General features: G+C 45.2%; 1 protein-coding gene across 2 annotated transcripts; it reads left to right on the forward strand.

Moving 5' to 3' along the window:
• Positions 1 to 405: 405 nt before the first annotated feature.
• Positions 406 to 20,085, forward strand: zbtb37 (zinc finger and BTB domain containing 37). 2 transcript variants are annotated; one of them, XM_033621741.2, is made up of 5 exons: positions 406 to 1,099; positions 1,498 to 1,990; positions 8,383 to 9,330; positions 9,418 to 9,517; positions 12,159 to 20,085. In XM_033621741.2, the coding sequence occupies exons 3-5, from the start codon at positions 8,402 to 8,404 to the stop codon at positions 12,675 to 12,677; spliced, it is 1,548 nt and encodes a 515-aa protein (XP_033477632.2). In that variant the 5' UTR covers positions 406 to 1,099; positions 1,498 to 1,990; positions 8,383 to 8,401; the 3' UTR covers positions 12,678 to 20,085. The 2 variants fall into 2 exon arrangements, with proteins under 2 accessions (XP_033477632.2, XP_033477631.2); XM_033621740.2 differs by having other exon boundaries at positions 962 to 1,099; positions 1,477 to 1,990.
• Positions 20,086 to 20,134: the final 49 nt, after the last annotated feature.

The raw sequence follows: 20,134 nt of genomic DNA on the forward strand, positions 1-20,134 counted from the left end.
CTGCCAGCAGAAATGCCAACCACAGTAAGAATATGACTTTTAACTCCATAATTCCGACGTTACAGGAGACGACAGTAAGTGCAGATCTCACGAACAACTTTGTCGATCTACCAGATCATCTCTTGAAGTGCTGGGTGACGAGATAGGTGAAATAAAGAGATAAACAAACAAACAAACAACAGAGAAGCAACAAGCTGCTGGTCGCTGCACGAGCATGCGCCCTGGATGTGTATTGATCTCATCTACACCCGGCGCCTTGCCACTGGGAAGCTTTTTAACTACCTCGGCAACTTCTGCCAGGGATATGGGCAAGAGTTCCCCCGAGTCTCCAGGCTCTGCTTCATTCATAGTGGACGTGATGGCCGAGTTCAGGAGGTTCTCAAAGTGCTCCTTCCACCGCCCAACGATGTCCCCAGTTCAGGTCAGCAGTTCTCCCTCTCTGCTGAGCACAGCCTGAGACAAGCCCTGCTTTCCCTTCCTGAGTTGGTTAACGGTCTGCCAGAACTTCCTTGAGGCCAACCGAAAGTCCTTCTCCATAGCCTCCCCGAACTCCTCCCACACCCAGGTTTTTGCTTCAGCGACAGCCACAGCTGCAGCCCTTCTGGCCAGCCGGTACCTGTCTGCTGCTTCAGGAGACCCCTGGGCCAGCCAGACCCGAAAGGCCTCCTTCTTCAGCCTGACGGCCTCCCTCACTACTGGTGTTCTTCGGTTGCCGCCCCGACAGGCACCGACAACCTTCTGACCACAGCTCCTAGCAGCCGCCTCCACAATGGAGGCTTTGAACATGGCCCACTTAGACTCCATGTCCCCACCCTCCCCAGGGATGCACAAGAAATTCTCCCGGAGGTGGGAGTTAAAGACCCGACGGACAGGGTGCTCCGCCAGACGTTCCCAGTTCACCCTCACTACACGTTTGGGTTTACCAGGTCTGTCCGGCAGCTTCCCCCGCCATCTGATCCAACTCACCACCAGGTGGTGATCAGTTGACAGCTCTGCTCCTCTCTTCACTCGAGTGTCCAAGTCACACGGCCGCAGAAAGAAAGGCTGCACCTGCTCCTCTGAGACACACCGACACGGGCCGGGGACCAGGTCCGCTCTGGTGAGAACAATTGGAAATGTGAAAATCCAACAATAATTTCTGTTTTTATAGTTTTTGGTTGGTAAATGGTGTAATTTTGGTGATTTTTACAGAAAACATGCAGGTTTGAAACGCATTTTTTCTCAAAAGAAATCAGCAGTAAAATAAATACAACCCCCCCCCCATAAATAATGAACAGTCCCTAAAAGTAAACGTTGTTTTCCTGTTCAAGTTAAAGATAAAAGATTAAATGTGTTTTTATGAAACAAGAAAAAAACAAAACAAAAACACTTTAATACAAATTACAAATTTATTTGACATAAATGACACTTGTGTGTGCGTGTGTGTGTGTGTGTGTGTGTGTGTGTGCTCTCCACTTTGCCAAACTCTGAGTGCAGTGATGACCCCTCGCCTCACAGGTGCATGCCGGGAAGTAAAGTCTTACAGCGGTGGACAGCCTGCTCTCTCCGCGGCCTTGAACTACATTTCCCGACATGCCCCGAAGTTTTCTTCCTTCCCTCCTTCCTTCCTGCAGCCTCGGCCCTTCTGCCGTGAAAAAGGAAGATGAGAAGCAGCGGCGGTCCGCCGACACTGAGCCGACACTAAACCGAGTCTGACTTCCAGCGGAATGGCGGCAGAGCGGCTGCTGACGGACCGGAGCCCGAGCGCAGCTGCTGTTCCCCGGCCTTGAACCCGTCACGACCGCCGCTGGAGCCGCTGGAGTCCCGGAGCTGCGGAGCCTGGAGGAGCGGCGGGTGGAGCTGCAGCCTGCCGGGCCGGGCCGGGCCGTGCTGAGCCGTGCTGAGCCGTCGTCTCCCGCCCTGCTAACGATGTTCAGCTAGCTGCAGGACTGAAGCCTCGACTGCACCGCACCCTGAAACCAGAGCCGACCTCCCCCTGTCCCCCCCTCAGGTGAGTCAGGCTGCACACCTGTAGGTTTACCTGCTCCTCCGAGACACGCCGGCACGGGCCGAGGACCGGGGTCCGGGGTCCGGGTCCGCTCCGGGTCCTGCTGGGTCTGGTCCTGATGTGGGTCTGGTTCAGGTTCTGTGATGTTGGAACCTGAAGCCTCCATGTGGGTCTGATGTGATCCAGGTCACAGTGTTTTCATGTGTCACGTGACTGACAGGTGTGTTTGTAGACCCTCCTGACACACCTGTCAGTCATCAGTCCGTGACGTCCCAGACTGACAGGTCACAGGCTCACCTTTAGGACAGGTGTAGAACCACACACACACACACACCTGTGTGTATCAGATGCTGTAAACAGAAGTAAATGTTGTATTAAAGGTCGTCAGGATTCACCTGCTGCACAAACACTCAAAGTTTTAATAAACAGGAAACAGAATCTCCAGCTGCTCAGTGTCACAGGAAGTAACCGAGTACCTCAGTGTTTCTATTTGACCTTAAACTCCTGCCGCAGCACATCTCAGAGAGAAACTGAACCTTTACTGCACCTGTGCCGTCACCACGCTGTCAATCATTCAGAATTTCAGTATCTTAAGAAATATCGATATTCAACACTGAGGTCATAAAATTCAGATTTTCTATAAAGTGATGAATTTAACAGTGTGTGAACACGACAGCTGAGCTGGAAAGTTACAGATTACTAGTTACCCAGTGTCAGAATGTCAGAAGAAGACATTCCTGCGAGAACCTGACTGATAATATAAAATCGGCTGATATTGGCCCTTCACAGATAAATCAGTATTATATATAGAAATGAATGATTTTATTTTATTTTAGTGTCATGCCACCTAGCGGCCCATCCCCCACGGGATTATATGACACCTTTGCCAAACAAAATAACAATATACATTTCATATTCCATTACATAAGTAAAATTTCCAGTCGTGCTGGTCGAGCATTTGATAACAACAGCAACAGAAAACCAATTTACAGCAGTACAAAAGTAAAGTTAAACATCTGCTGATACAGTGCTCCCTTTCTCATGTCCCAAGCTTTCTCCAAATACTTTGCCAGTCCAAATATTTCTTTTTCAAACAGCCAAGTCAGTCGTTGTGAATCATCCGAATTTTATCCAATCTACCTTAATCTTTGTAGTACTAAACAACTCTTTGCGGATCTTCCAATAAAAAGGACAGTGCAAGACAAAGTGAACTGAAAGTGTACTTCTTTAAGGTCACACACTGGGCAGATTCCACTGTCTTCTTCCAACCCTACATACCTCCCGGTTTCAGTATGAAGTGGCAATATGCCTGCTCTAATCTGTGCACAGAGTGATCTTTGTTTCTTTGACAGGTTATACAGAACATAGTTTTCAGTAAAATACTCATATTTTATTTCACGGTAGGTACGTAGCTTTGGTTTACTCCAAATCTCACCTGCCCACTGTTGCTGAACCTCATAAAGCAGCCTTTCCTTTAAAGTTACGATGTCAGTTTTTTTTCATTTATATCCATATTTACAAAACAAATCACACATGTCCATTATCCAAAATCCATTCCATTGTATATCCCATTTGAATATTTTTTTTTTGCTAATCTATTATCATCCATATTGAGTAACCTATTCCATAATCTGGCAACCCAAACCTTCCAACGGACTTCACTGGGTTCCCAGCCCGTATCCCCTGTGACCGCCAGCATTGGAACGTATCTATGCACACCCAAAAAATATTGAATGGCCCAAATATGTTACACTCTTAGGATAACTATCATGACCCCAGATCCCAGCCCGTAGTCCAGGACTGGACAGACACAAGCCTGAAAAAGTTTGGTATATGTAAGGAAACCAATATCTTTGAGCATCTTAATTCTACCAATAACTCTGCCAAGTGCTCTACCTGCCGAATCAGAGAGGACAGTTGTGCCTTGAACAAAATTCATGTACTCATCTACATAAAGACCCAAGTATTTATAAGAGCGAACAAAAATAATTTTTTGTCACCAAAATAAAACTGAAATGTATAACTTCAGTTTTTCTTTCATTTATGGACAGCCTCCATTTCTTGCACCATTCATTTGTGTAAGACAACATTTTTTGCATATTGAGTTCATTTTCAGCCATTATAATAATATCATCAGCATACAAAAGAATGCTAACCATTTCTTCCCCACACTGTACACCACAGTTCATTGACTTAATTGCACATGCCAGATCATTAATGTTAACTGCAAATAAAGTAGGAGACAAATTGTCTCCTTGTTTCACCCCCAAAGGTGTCGGAAACCACTCTGTGTAAGACTCATTTATTTTTACACAAGCTATGGGATTGCTATATAATGACTGTATAGATTTATAGAACTTCCCATTTACTCCATATTTAAATAACCTGTACAACAAAAGATCTCTATTCACAAAATCAAAAGCTTTTCTAAAATCAACAAAATACACAAATGTGGGTTTCTTCTCTTTTAACCTTACCCTTACTGTCGAGCTCAAAGTATAGAGATGATCCAAACAAGCCCTGTCTTTACGGAATCCATTTTGTTCATCGACAAGGAGTTGTCTCTTCTCAAGGTATGACATAAGTCTAATATTAAGTATGGAGGAGTATAATTTGTAAACAGTGCTTAACAAACTGGGTCATCGCTTTGAGATTTAGGAACCAGAGTTATGATACATCTAAGCCACATAGAGGGTATTTCACCTGTTTCAAAACATTTTTTTGTGTATATATATATATATATATATATATATACATATATATATTTCATTGTCAGATATGCACCAATATGAATTTTTAACAGAATGTGATGTTGAAAAAAATTCTCAGCATCTTGATCACAGAGAAATGTGTGTTTGTGTATAGAAATATAGTGTGTGTGTGTGTGTGTGTGTGTGTGTGTAATATCGGCCAGTATATCGACATCGACCTCAAAATTCCTGCACAGTAAAAAGATGCAACACAACGAATGGTTTATTCATTCATTTATTCAAGGACATATTCAGATGAAGCCACTGGAGTGGAGCCAAGTACTCGGAGGAAACGAGTATCCGATCCAGATATTCTAGTTTTTACGAGTACAAGTATCATAAGAGTAAAGTCCAGTTCAGACCAAACATCAGCAACGAGACGAAACCGTTAGATAAAAATGTCAGTGGTGTGAACTGGCCTGTCTGAGCTCGACTCAAGCCGGCGGCTGGTTTTAAAGCACATCACCTGTTTCAACAGCCAATCAGCTTGTAGTGAGGTCAGCTGGTCAAGTCAAAATGACCGCAGACGGCGTGTTGGCTTGCTGCAGCAGGTGCTCCGTCCCCACAGAGCCCTCTGTTTCTGTCCTCACAGTGTGCCGGTGTCAGACGGTGGGTCGCTGCTGCTGCTGGCTGTATGTGCTTATGCCCCGCCCACACACACATTCTCATTGACTGATGAATTGGCGCTGGTTATTTATATTATTGTGGCGTATTGATTATGAATACAGTCCATCTGATGCTGGTTTTGTTTCATCACTGGAGCCAGTATCTCACTATCACTACCCTCATTCAGATTTTAAGAAGCTACAAATTATATTCAGCCACAAAATAAGTCTGAAAAGATGCAAATCAGAACGAAGTACAGAGAGTCGTTGACTAGAGATGATACACCGTCTCATGGTGGTCACTTCCTGTCAACGTTACAGATCAGAAGCACAGAGAGTCGTTGACTAGAGATGATACGCCGTCTCATGGTGGTCACTTCCTGTCAACGTTACAGATCAGAAGCACAGAGAGTCGTTGACTAGAGATGATGCGCCGTCTCATGGTGGTCACTTCCTGTCAACGTTACAGATCAGAAGCACAGAGAGTCGTTGACTAGAGATGATGCGCCGTCTCATGGTGGTCACTTCCTGTCAACGTTACAGATCAGAAGCACAGAGAGTTGTTGACTAGAGATGATGCGCCGTCTCATGGTGGTCACTTCCTGTCAGTGTTACAGATCAGAAGCACAGAGAGTCGTTGACTAGAGATGATGCGCCGTCTCATGGTGGTCACTTCCTGTCGACGTTACAGATCAGAAGCACAGAGAGTTGTTGACTAGAGATGATACGCCGTCTCATGGTGGTCACTTCCTGTCGACGTTACAGATCAGAAGCACAGAGAGTCGTTGACTAGAGATGATACGCCGTCTCATGGCGGTCACTTCCTGTCGACGTTACAGATCAGAAGCACAGAGAGTTGTTGACTAGAGATGATACGCCGTCTCATGGTGGTCACTTCCTGTCGACGTTACAGATCAGAAGCACAGAGAGTCGTTGACTAGAGATGATACGCCGTCTCATGGCGGTCACTTCCTGTCGACGTTACAGATCAGAAGCACAGAGAGTTGTTGACTAGAGATGATACGCCGTCTCATGGTGGTCACTTCCTGTCGACGTTACAGATCAGAAGCACAGAGAGTCGTTGACTAGAGATGATACGCCGTCTCATGGTGGTCACTTCCTGTCGACGTTACAGATCAGAAGCACAGAGAGTCGTTGACTAGAGATGATACGCCGTCTCATGGTGGTCACTTCCTGTCAGTGTTACAGATCAGAAGCACAGAGTTGTTGACTAGAGATGATACGCCGTCTCATGGTGGTCACTTCCTGTCGACGTTACAGATCAGAAGCACAGAGAGTCGTTGACTAGAGATGATACGCCGTCTCATGGCGGTCACTTCCTGTCAACGTTACAGATCAGAAGCACAGAGAGTTGTTGACTAGAGATGATACGCTGTCTCATGGCGGTCACTTCCTGTCAACGTTACAGATCAGAAGCACAGAGAGTTGTTGACTAGAGATGATACGCCGTCTCATGGTGGTCACTTCCTGTCGACGTTACAGATCAGAAGCACAGAGAGTCGTTGACTAGAGATGATACGCCGTCTCATGGTGGTCACTTCCTGTCAACGTTACAGATCAGAAGCACAGAGAGTTGTTGACTAGAGATGATACGCTGTCTCATGGCGGTCACTTCCTGTCAGTGTTACAGATCAGAAGCACAGAGAGTTGTTGACTAGAGATGATACGCTGTCTCATGGCGGTCACTTCCTGTCAACGTTACAGATCAGAAGCACAGAGAGTTGTTGACTAGAGATGATGCGCCGTCTCATGGTGGTCACTTCCTGTCGACGTTACAGATCAGAAGCACAGAGAGTCGTTGACTAGAGATGATACGCCGTCTCATGGTGGTCACTTCCTGTCAACATTACAGATCAGAAGCACAGAGAGTTGTTGACTAGAGATGATACGCCGTCTCATGGCGGTCACTTCCTGTCGACGTTACAGATCAGAAGCACAGAGAGTTGTTGACTAGAGATGATACGCTGTCTCATGGTGGTCACTTCCTGTCAACGTTACAGATCAGAAGCACAGAGAGTCGTTGACAGAGGGTGTTGGTTTGGTCTGAACTGGACTTTAAACTTGTCAGTAACTGTGAACCTAAAAGATCTAAGTTCTGAGGTTGTTCTGTCAATAGTTTTCTAATAATAACAAATGAAGCAACTTCTGATCAAACTGTATCAATATCAGGCTTAAAACAACAGCTTCTGATCAGGCCACACCCACTTTCAATTTAAACCCAACCCACTCCCATCATAAACTCCGCCAACTCCAAGTACAGACACTGGTCAAAGGTCACGGTCACTGTGTATCTCAAAGAGTGCCCTCTATTTGGCACAAACATCCACTCAGACTGAAGAATAAACTGATCAGATTTTTGGTGCTCAAAGGTCAGTGTGACCTCATTGAAACATGTTTTTGTCCATAACTGAAGAATTCATTCACTAATTCTGACCAAACTTGACACAAATGTCTAACAGGATAAAATAATGAAGGTCAAAAGGTCAAAGGTCAGCTTGACTGTGACATCATCATGTCTTAACATCATATCTCAGGAACAGAAGGGGAGACATTTGGTCAGATACTGAATTGGTGACTCTAATCTTGAAACTGTGCTGATTGTTTTACATTAGCACATAACCACCTCATAAAAAAAACGGATCACGAACTCCCCGAACATCAAGAGACAGAAACACTATTAACATGACCTGGATTCGAACCACCCACCGTCCCAAATGTCCATAAAGTGTAGAATAGTGTCCATGTAAATGTCTCTGTCACTCAGGACAAATCCAACAGAGCCGCACACAGTCGAGACTAAATGTCTTCACATGTTCACAAACACACAGAACGTCTCAGAACAAACAATAACAGCACACCTGAGTGACACCTGACTCAGTGACACCCCCTGCTGTCAGGAAGTGTGTTGACAGATTCCCCTGTCGGCAGTGAAACATCTATCATCATATGTTTCGTCCTCATTCATCAGAATGCAGGAAGTGTAACTTCAGCTGTTTGACCCGTGTCCTTGTCGTTGCAGCGTCCCTGCAGGCGGCAGCATGGAGCGCTCCGGCAGCATCCAGCTGGACATCCCGGACTTCAGTAACTCCGTTCTATCCCACCTGAACCAGCTGCGTGTTCAGGGCCGCCTCTGCGACATCGTGGTCAACGTACAGGGTCAGAGCTTCCGGGCTCACAAGGTGGTCCTCGCCGCCAGCTCGCCGTACTTCCGAGACCACATGTCTCTGGGCCAGATGAGCACCGTGTCGCTGACGGTGATACGCAACCCGTCAGTGTTCGAGCAGCTGCTGTCCTTCTGCTACACGGGCCGCCTCTGCCTGCAGCTCGCCGACATCATCAGCTACCTGACGGCCGCCAGCTTCCTGCAGATGCAGCACATCATCGACCGATGCACGCAGATCCTGGAGGGCATCCACCTGAAGATCAGCCTGGCTGACTTGGATGAGGAGCCCAGGGAGGAGGAGGAGGCGGCGCGCAGCTCCAGGAGCAGCAGGACTCTGGAGGCTGTGGTGCGAGCCGGCGGTCATCACACCGGCCTGCGGCTGATCAGTGCACGGGGAGGTGTGGAGGCGTGCGAGGCAGTCAGCCCTGCCGAGGAGCCACTCAGCCCGCTGCCGACAGTGGAGCACAGCGGGCTGGAGGGGCCCGGGGCTGCCTCCGGCAGAGCGGGCAGAGAACCCATCCTTCGCATCAACCGGGCCGGTCAGTGGTATGTGGAGACGAGCAGCGAGCCGGAGCGCACCGGCAGTGCCGAAGAGGGCAGCGGCATGGACCGGGTGAGGATCAAAACAGAGAGGATGGAGGAGTGGATCGGAGCGGGGGAGCACCAGGAGGAGGGGGGGCCGGTGGAGGAGGAGACCACCGTGATGATCGACACATCGGGACGCAGCACGCTGGTGACGGGGCCGGTGGGAGGGCTGGGGACCCGCAGCGCCCAGCCATCCTCCAGCTTCAGTGAGACAGACAGGTGAGTCACAGTGACGACCAGCCTCAGAGCGCCGTTCTGACGGAGCTGTAAACAACTGACCACAGTGTTCATGTGCTCACCTGGCAGGTTCAGTCCCACTGGCAGCGTGGTTGTCCTGGCGGAGCGTCACAGAGCGAAGAGCGAGTCTCCCAGCAGGGCGGACGAGCTGCGACAGCCGAGCTCACAGGTACTGACGACCAGCGCTCTGTGACAGGAAACAGGTTCTATGGTTACACTCTGTCTGTCAGTCACTGCTTAGTTTATAACCTGATGACCACAACATGACACATCACTCCAACATCATCATCATCATCACCACCACCATCATCATCTCCCACCGCTGGTTAAGTCCCGAGGGATCCACAGTTAGCGTGTTACCTACAGCAGACATCAGTCAGCAGTTTCAGAATCGAAATTGATTTTAGACACAAAAAAATAATAATTTCAAATGTACACAATATTAAATATTATATTTATTCATGAGCGTTTGAATCTTCCTGACGGAGCTTTCTCTGACATCTGCTGAAGGTAACACACTGACTGTGGATCAGTACCTCATAAAGCCCCACTGCAGAACATCTGGACTGTCGCTTTCAGGACTTAAACAGCGGTGGCGATGATGATGATGATGATGATGATGATGATGGTGATGGTGATGATGTTCGAGCAATGGTGCTCTCCAAGAGTCCATCATGAACTGTCCCTTTACAGCTCAATAAAACCTCCCAGCAGACTCTTACAGCCCCCACTGAACCCAGAACCTCCTGTAGGTTCTCTAAAGCAGTGGTTCCCAACTGGTGGGTCATGGTCCAAAAGTGGGTCTCAGGTCTGTTCTGAATGAATCGCAGGTCACTTGCAGATGTGTCAAGTTTGTAAAAAACACTTTATTTTGAAGTGCTGTTTCCTGCCGTAGAGTCAGTGACTACCAGACAGCTGCTATCTTAACGATGTCCAAACACAGGTATGCCACTGAATATATTAAACCATGTGGACCTTGAACTAATGACAGAGAAGGAATCCGGGCCAGTCAGGAACCACTGATCTGAATAACATTCAGATGGTGAAAACTGAAAGTAAACTTCAGTTCTTCATGTCATAGTTCCTCATATATCTCTTTTCCACCAACATGGAACCAGCTTTGTTCTGGTACCTAATTTTGAACCGTTCAGAGCACTACGACCCAAAATAAACTGATTCAGAACCGGAGGAGCTGGAACCAAAAAATATCAGGTTTTCTTTTACCTTGTTTGAACTGTGACGACATCAGTGGGCGTGTCTTATTCTATAGGTTGTACAGAGACAATGGAGAAGACTACAACAGAAACTAAAGTCCAGTTCAGACCAAAGATTCACAACGAGTAGAAACAAACAACTACGTCATCATCTCTAGTCAACGACTCTCTGTGCTTCTGATCTGTAACGCTGACAGGAAGTGACCACCATGAGACGGCGTATCATCTCTAGTCAACGACTCTCTGTGCTTCTGATCTGTAACGCTGACAGGAAGTGACCACCGTGAGACGGCGTATCATCTCTAGTCAACGACTCTCTGTGCTTCTGATCTGTAACGTTGACAGGAAGTGACCACCATGAGACGGCGCATCATCTCTAGTCAACAACTCTCTGTGCTTCTGATCTGTAACGTTGACAGGAAGTGACCACCGTGAGACGGCGTATCATCTCTAGCCAACGACTCTCTGTGCTTCTGATCTGTAACGTTGACAGGAAGTGACCACCATGAGACGGCGTATCATCTCTAGTCAACGACTCTCTGTGCTTCTGATCTGTAACGTCGACAGGAAGTGACCACCATGAGACGGCGTATCATCTCTAGTCAACGACTCTCTGTACTTCTGATCTGTAACGTCGACAGGAAGTGACCACCATGAGACGGCGTATCATCTCTAGTCAACGACTCTCTGTACTTCTGATCTGTAACGCTGACAGGAAGTGACCACCGTGAGACGGCGTATCATCTCTAGTCAACGACTCTCTGTACTTCTGATCTGTAACGCTGACAGGAAGTGACCACCGTGAGACGGCGTATCATCTCTAGTCAACGACTCTCTGTACTTCTGATCTGTAACGTCGACAGGAAGTGACCACCATGAGACAGCGTATCATCTCTAGTCAACGACTCTCTGTGCTTCGTTCTGATTTGCAGCTTTTCAGAGTTATTTTGTGGCTGAATATAATTTGTAGCTTCTTAGAATCTGAATGAGGATAGTGATAGTGAGATACTGGCTACAGCTGTGTTGAGTTATTCTCGAAGTTTGAATGCTAGAATATTTTGTGTTGACTCACATCATACGCTCATAAAATTACTGAATCCATGAATGAACTTCCACCAGTGTGTCCTCTGGATTATACACCCCTGGAGCATCTCAATGCTGATTGGCTATCGCAGCACGAATTGGTCGCTGAAGTTCAGATTTTTCAACCCTTGTGAATAAGCGTATCATGTGAAATCACGCGACTCACTTCATTCACGTTTTTTGGGTCATTCAGATTGCGTCCTTTGCAGCACTCGTGGGAATTCGTGTCTGTTCGCGTCTTTACTTGACTTTACGTGTAATTCACTCACGCATATTGTTTTATGTGCTGCTGGTGTGAACACATCATAAGAACCAGAGCTGATTTGGTAGAAGAGGGGTATCAGTGGTTACTAGAACCTTTTGAGTCTCCATCGACCACTAGAACATGTCAGAAACCCCCAGAAACTCCTGAAGGAACCCTAGAACCTCATCAGTAACTGAGAGCAGTGTGTCCAGAGAGTGTTCAGTGTGATGTCATCTGTTCCTGTGTTAACGTGTCTTCCTGTCTGTCAGGGGGAGGAGCATGCAGCGTTTGATATGGGCGGCTACGAGGACTACCTGAGGGAGCAGGTAGGCGACCGCTGGTTCCGCTACAACCCCCGCCTCACCTGTATCTACTGCTGCAAGTCCTTTAACCAGAAAGGCAGCCTGGACCGCCACATGCGCCTACATATGGGCATCACGCCGTTCGTCTGCCGCATCTGCGGGAAGAAGTATACCCGCAAGGACCAGCTGGAGTACCACATCCGCAAGCACACCGGCAACAAGCCCTTCCACTGCCACGTCTGCGGCAAGAGCTTCCCCTTCCAGGCCATCCTCAACCAGCACTTCCGCAAGAACCACCCGGGCTGCGCCCCGCAGGAGGCCCACAGCGCCTCCCCCGAGACCACCACCGCCTCCGTCACGTCCAGGGGAGGGCCAAGCGACGAGGCCTCCCCCAGCCAGGAGGAGCCCGAGGGTGGGGGCAGCGGTGGCGGAGGCCAGTACAGTGAGGGTCCTCAGGCCTCGGTCTCCACCACAGGGCCTGACTGACCCCGCGGAGGGGGAGGGGGGAAGGATGGAGATTGTGGTGGGGAGTGACAGACGTGGAAGGCCGCTCTGATCCTGTTGCACCTGAAGCCAACGGGACGCTGAAGGCGTCGAGTCAAAGCAGCGACTGAAAAGACGCCTCAGAGTCTGAACTGAGATTTTTCCGCTTTAAACCGCATCTACCTTCACTAACCAAACCGAACAGATCGAGAGAAAATGAAGAAATGCCACACACTCCTACAACCTCATACACCACACGATGACGTGGTCCTCGTTTGCCTCCGTCTACTTTATGTTACAGATTTCTACTTTTATATTTACAGGTCCTACAGGTTCACAAAGCAGCGTCACAACAGTCTGTCTGGTGGAAACTTTGCCAAACTTCTCAGTGCCAGTTTAATAGGTAGAATCCTTCGTATTTGCCTTGAGACAATCTGGAGCAGCTGGTTAATAACAAGAACCCTGCGCGCTCTTTAACGTGCCACAGCGGCATTAAAAAGTTTAGTTGCACAAAAAGATTCAATGAGAAAAAACTACGACTGTTAAAGTTCAGCTGTGATCAGAGTTCCTCAGTCTTTGTGACGTTAGAACCAATTTAATATCTTTATGTTCTCATGAAGCTGAAAACATTTCACATCATGCAGAGATTTCACCAACACCTGCAGGGCTGCAGCTAAACATTAATGAGGAGTCAAGTGTATTGATAAGTATGTTAATTATTAATTCTATAAAATATTAGAAAATATAATAAAGTCTTCAGTCTTGTTTTCAGATGTCTGTTTGTTGTGATCGACAGTGTAAAACCCAAGAAGCAGATAAAGACGTTCAAACCAGAACATGTTTCTAATTTAATTTTTCCAAAATCGTCTAAAGTTTATAATCATGATCAAAAAACTTAATTTAAACAAAGTGATTAAATCAGTTTATCGTTTCACTTTTGCTGCTTTGGGATTCTTGAACTTTGTTCTCAGAAGCAGAAAAGTCAAAATTATTCACTGTTCGTCGTCACATAATAAAAACAAATAAATATAAGTTAAGGGAGCCCAGTGTGTGGAGTTTACATGTTCTCCCCGTGTCAGCGTGGGTTGAGTTCCTCTCAGCAGCAGTTTAAAGTTGAATCGTGCCAAACCTTAGTGTCAGTTTAATGACTGAACCTTGTGGAAAAGTTACAAAATAATTAGTGAAATAATCTGGTGATTATAATCTGTAAATTCTAGATTTAAATAATAAAATCATAGACATCAGAGGCATTAATATGAAGCGTTGGCACCATCTTGTTTCAAAATGTGTGACGTTTTCTTAATGAGTGATGGTTTGATGTAGAAAGACCATCTGTATTAGAGATTCTAAAAGGGTTGCTTACTCAACTATTCCCAGAGCTTTCAACTGTATCACATGACCTTCCCCAGCAAATCAAACCTGCTCAGGTGTCATCAGGACTTGGGTCACGTGGTAAAAGGTGGGCTTAAGTGGGGGGACATTACAACCCTCGTTCATGCTCAAGGACGGCCCCCCACTGCCCCCGCCCCCCATTACATCACCAGAAGAAGATCATGGGATGCATCTGAAAGCTCTGGGAACAAATAGGTATTGACATGATGCAGTAAAAACAGTCTTGAGTACAAGGTGAAGAACTCTGATCACGCTGGAATAATTAATTTGGCAGTAAAGTAAATTCTTAAGATTATGGTTTGATGATATTAATGAAGTGAGTTTTAAGGATCTGGCGGTTAGAAAGGACCATCTGGCAGCCTGTTGACTGAACAGACTCACAGCAGGAAACCTGGACGGCGTCCAGCCTCAGATAAGCTACACAGCTCAGTTACCTCTCATCACTACGCAATACAGCTGCTGCACTGCACAGCACAGCACCACCGGGGGGCGCTCTGACCCACTCACACAGGGCGTTCCGTCTGTCTTCTCAGATATTTTTATAAACAAGCATGTGTTTTATCTTTTCTTTGTTTTTCTTGGACACTTTTTCGCTCTGACAATGTGTGTGACGGACGACAGGAGCTTCACGTTCGAGGAGACATGTCACGTCCGATCAGTAACGTCTGTCAGTGTCGCATTAAATCTGCTGCACATCAACGACTCAAAACTAATAAACATAACTGATAAAATAACTTTGAATTCAGTCAGGGAGAATTAACAGAAAACTACTGCCAGCTGATGAGTACATTAGCTGTCATCATCAAAATGGAGACAGGTTATGCTAACATTAGCTTGCAAGCTAACTCTTTTTTGCTTACTTATCATGTATCCTGTATCATGTTGTATTCTATTTCAGGACAATTATAAATCATTCATTTGTGCTAATAGGCTAATTATAAGCTAGTTAGCTGGAAGTGTGCTGACTTAGTTTCGTATTCATTTGTCTTGGACAGACTCAAAAATCAACATTAGCTAGCTAAGTTTTTGCTCACTCATTGTTCTGTAGTGTTATTTTGTTCCACACCACAAACATTTTTTTCTAAAGGGCAGACACAACATTAAAATTGACATTAGCTCACCAGCTAACTCAGTTCTTTCCTTACTGATCATGTAACTTTACAAATAATATTCCAGTGGTTCTATTATTACATTCATCATAACGTTAAACCAGAGATCTCTGTTGCTCAAAGAGTTAATGATCGTGTCCTAGTCAGCTACCTTTTAGTTAACTGTTAATATTTGCTAAGAAAACATTAATTTACTTGATTACTCATTATGAACACTTTGTTTTCTATTTCAAAACAATTCTGTGGCACAAACTGGAACGTGTGATTAGCCTAACCCTTCGCTCTGTTTCTTAAACAACAGCGCTCTCATTTTAGTGGAGAGCGTCAGGTTGGATTAACGAACACACCCTATAGCTTGATATGGTTCTTATTACAGGCTTGTAATTCAACCTGGATAAAACATCTACAGGACACGTCACCACAACATCACGTGACACTTCTGATGATGACGACAGACGCAGTCGTTGAAACTGTCATGTAAGGGATAATGTATAATGATCCGGTGTATACTGGGAAAATAACTCCCGACAGGGGAATAGAACCCCGACGCGCAGCGAAGTTGTGTTCCCAGTATTCACCGGCTCATTATACATTATCCCGCTTATTACACGGCTAATTATCAGTTAAATAAATAATTTGAGACAGAATATTGATTAATTATATGATTTTTATTGATTTATAAATTAAATCGGGAGGAGAGAAAAAAAAACTGCCGGCAACGGCTGAATCTGCGCTACAGTAGCTACAGGGAATCAAGATCAATGATCAACCTCCCTGTCGTCCACAATCTTGTGTCTCCTCTCTTTTCCATGTGCCTCTGAGCATCCCTCTTCTCCGGCATTCTTCTCATCTTCAGACAGTAACCATGACTCAAGATTTTCATGCTCACCAAATATGTTAAAAGTTTTATCATGAAAATAGTCCATCTTTGTATCTTGTAAATTATTATTTTGAAGTGGTGACGGCTACGTTAGCCCGATAATAAAGTAACTGTTGTCAGGGCAGCGTCCCTAGCAACGCTGGGCTACATAGCAACGGTCATTACACAGTAATATCAGACCTCTGAATGCCGCGACTGACCAATTAGAATACAGCATTTAATAGAGCTGTGTAATAAGGTATGATAAAACAACACTTAAGAACCGTATCAAGCTACGTATAAAAAGTAGGCTATATGAATTTGTTTGGACGAACACACCCTATAATTTATTCAGGCATGCTAATAGGCTAATTGTGAGCTGGTAAGCTGAGCTTAGTTTGTTTAAGTTAGTATTATTTTTTTCGTAGACAGATTTAAAAATCTACGTTAGCTAGCTTTTTTCTTTTTTTTCTGCATTATCTCCAGTAGCACAGTATAATTATTCTAAATCTGCTAAAAGAGCTAATATTTGTGAGTTATTTAGTTAACAGAAATTATTCCATTTTAGTTAGTTTTATTTTCCTTAGGCAGACACAGAAAAATTACATTAGCTCACAAGCTAACAGATTTTTGGTTACTTATTACTCATATCATTTTTGTTTGTTTTTAACTTTGCATATACAATTTGTATTCCAGTCGTTTAGAGCTATTACTATTAATGACATTAATTATTAAGAATAGTTTTCTGTAGGCTAACACACAGTTTAACGTTAGCTTGAAAGCAAACTGATTTTTTTGGCTTATCCATTGTTTTCTAAGCTGATGTTGTCAAACATTAATATTTCCAAGAGAAATACACAGAAAGTCAACATTCTATTAGCTGTGTTAGCTGTTATGCTAACGTTAGCTTGCAAGCTAAGTGAATTTTTGCTTCCTCACCATGTACAATTATGGGTGCGTTCATAAATACTCGCTGTGGGAATGCACCGTTCGGTTCTCTAGAACACAGTCTGAGCAGCAGAGCGCCGAGCGGAGTGAACATACGATTAACTTAATAGTTTGTCAATTCACACTGCCATTTAAATGTACAGCGCCAGATTGAATTCATGAACGCACCCTTAATTACACACATAGACCTCCATTTTTAAAAGCTAACGTATGTGAGCTAGATAGCTAATGTTAGTTTGCTAATGTTTCACGGTATGGAAACTTTAAGGAAAACTTAAGTGTTTTTCGGGGTGGATAGTGTAACTGAACGACATCAGTCTCATCTCTCTGTGTGCTCTGTAGGTCCAGGATGTGTTAGCCTAGCTTAGCACAAAGACTGGAAAAAGGGAAAACTAGTATCCTAGCAATATGCTATGTTGACTCAAGCTCTTTAGCTAATGTTTGCTCGCTAGCTAACAGGAAGTTAACTTTTCCAATCAGGATATTATTCTTATGATATCGATAAAATACTGTGTTTCCCCCTCTGTGCTGAGCACAGTCACACATGTGCAGTAGAGGTAATGTGTCATCAGCACAGAAGGTTCTGATTCGGTCATTGATCGGGTAGCGACAGGTGGAGGACCCTGTCAGACCAGATGGATGTAGGAGCCAGGCCACGGAGCTGGACCACAACAGAACCCTCCAAGTTCACCTGCCGGAGGGCGGGAGCAGGTCGGACCACCTGGCAACCAAAGGAAAGACGAGGTGGCCACGTTGGCCCTCCAAAACAACTTCAGCACTTATCACAGAGAGACAGGGGATCAAAAACAAGTTTTTATAAAAAACAGAACAATATAAAATCACATATTATCAGACATATTTAAACTACTAAGATGTTTTTTTGCATATGAATAATGTAAGTAAGCTAGGAGTTAAATTCAGATGTATGGTTGGTAGGTAGGCAGGTAGCACATGGATCGGCTGTTACTGTTTTTCTACGGAGCTGTGAAACAGATTCTCAGTGGACGGTAAATTTTTTTATGCAAGTGAAGCCAGCGGCTCTGTCCTCACTCCGGCTGGTTGGACTCGACGGTCCTCACTCCGGCTGGCTGGACTCAACTGTCCTCACTCCGGCTGGTTGGACTCAACTGTCCTCACTCCGGCTGGCTGGACTCAACTGTCCTCACTCCGGCTGGCTGGACTCGACTGTCCTCACTCCGGCTGGTTGGACTCGACGGTCCTCACTCTGGCTGGCTGGACTCGACGGTCCTCACTCTGGCTGGCTGGACTCGACGGTCCTCACTCCGGCTGGCTGGACTCGACTGTCCTCACTCCGGCTGGCTGGACTCGACTGTCCTCACTCCGGCTGGCTGGACTCGACTGTCCTCACTCCGGCTGGTTGGACTCGATGGTCCTCACTCTGGCTGGCTGGACTCAAGTGTTCCTCCCAGATCCCGCCACCGCCGCACTCACTCTTCAGGCTAAACCAGGAACTATCAGGTATACAGACTCTTTGTTTTATTCAGTGAATCGGACGTTTACCTTTCCCTACGTAGCAGAATGCTAACAGCTAAACCTCAGTGCGAGCTTCAGGCCGCAGAAATAAAACTCACCTGTAAATAAACTCAACAGCAGGAAGAGCTCCTGCCAGTCACTGCAGAGGACGACAGAAAACACAAAACAGGGCTGGGCAACATAGAATAAAAATCAGTTGTCATGACAACCACAAGACCTCTTATCAGTGTACCACTGCAGCAGAAAATACTGCTTTCTGATTGGCTGGCAGATATTTGTAAAACTCCTGTATGAAGAGACGCAGCGGCAAAACCAGATGTGTCTTCATAACTGAGGACGTCTTGTTTTATTTCTGCTCACATCAGATTTCACTTCAGCTCATCTGGTTCATGAATTTTATAATTGTGTAAAAACAAAGTCCTGAAATAATGAATTTTCAGCCAGCTTTTTTTTTTTTAAGAAGTCCCAAAACAAATGCAGCAAATATTCTCTACAGAAATCTACAAATGTTAATTTAGTTTGCTGTTTATGATACAAATATACAGATTTATTTTTATCTTCACAGAACTTTGTTCACGTCTGTAAATCTCACAAAACCAGAAAATAATAACTGCAGTATTTTCGCTCCGTACAAGCCAACTGAAAAGTTTGCACACTGTGACTTCTGCATTAGATATGATTTACAGGGTGTCGGCTGAAAAGCAGTGTTGTGCTGCCCTCTGTTATTCTGTGGCAGCCTTCATGCTGCTGTCTGCTGTTTACTAACCTGTGTGATGTTCAACGTGACACACCAGAGGAAAAAAAGAGCAACAAAGAAATGCCTGCTTGCCTGCACGCTCCAGTCTTCTGGCAATGAGAGAGGACGTTACAGCTGATATTTAGCAGGTTTTCCTGTGTTTAGAAAAAAAAAAAGCTGCATTCATGAGTTAAGTTTGGTAGAAAAGGGGAACATGTAAGAACCAGGCTTTGGTTCCAACTGGTTCCTGGTTTAAAAGCTTTTTTTATCATTAAATAAGTACTTTCTTTTACAAACAGACAAATGGCCTCCAGAAAAGTTGAAAACTTTACATTTCTTTTGTTTTTCAATCATCACATTTATCTCAATGTAACATGAAAAAAGTATGGATGCACGATAATATCAGCACGTCGTCAGTATCGGCCAATATCGGCTTTAAAATGAACCATGAGAATCAGCAACATGCTTTTTCTTATTCAGCACAATGACTGAATACTACAGACACTGACAGGCATTCTGCTGCTCGGCCGTCACCATCACAGTCTGTCCGTATAAGATGATGTTAATTCCACCACAAAAGAGACTTGATGATGATCTGACTGACATCAGAGGGAAAAAGTGGATATATCGATATTGGCTATTGGTCAAATGAGTTGTTCCATATTGACATATCAGATATCTGCAAAAAATCCAGTATCGTGCAGCCCTAAAAAAAGAAAGGAGGCTGACGTAACGTGAGGTGACATCGCACACTCGGCTCGAACACGTGCTCACATTAAGAATATTTTCCTGATTCATCAGTGTGCAAAACTGTTGAGTTGCCTCGTGGATCCGAGCAGAAGTTTAGAGCACTAAACTTGGAAAAGATAAAAATATGAAACATGTTTCTTAACATTGTATTTGAAGAAATCCTCGGAGTCAT

The sequence above is a fragment of the Epinephelus lanceolatus genome, chromosome 6 (assembly GCF_041903045.1).
Source record: "Epinephelus lanceolatus isolate andai-2023 chromosome 6, ASM4190304v1, whole genome shotgun sequence".
In the NCBI taxonomy this organism is placed as follows: domain Eukaryota; kingdom Metazoa; phylum Chordata; class Actinopteri; order Perciformes; family Serranidae; genus Epinephelus; species Epinephelus lanceolatus.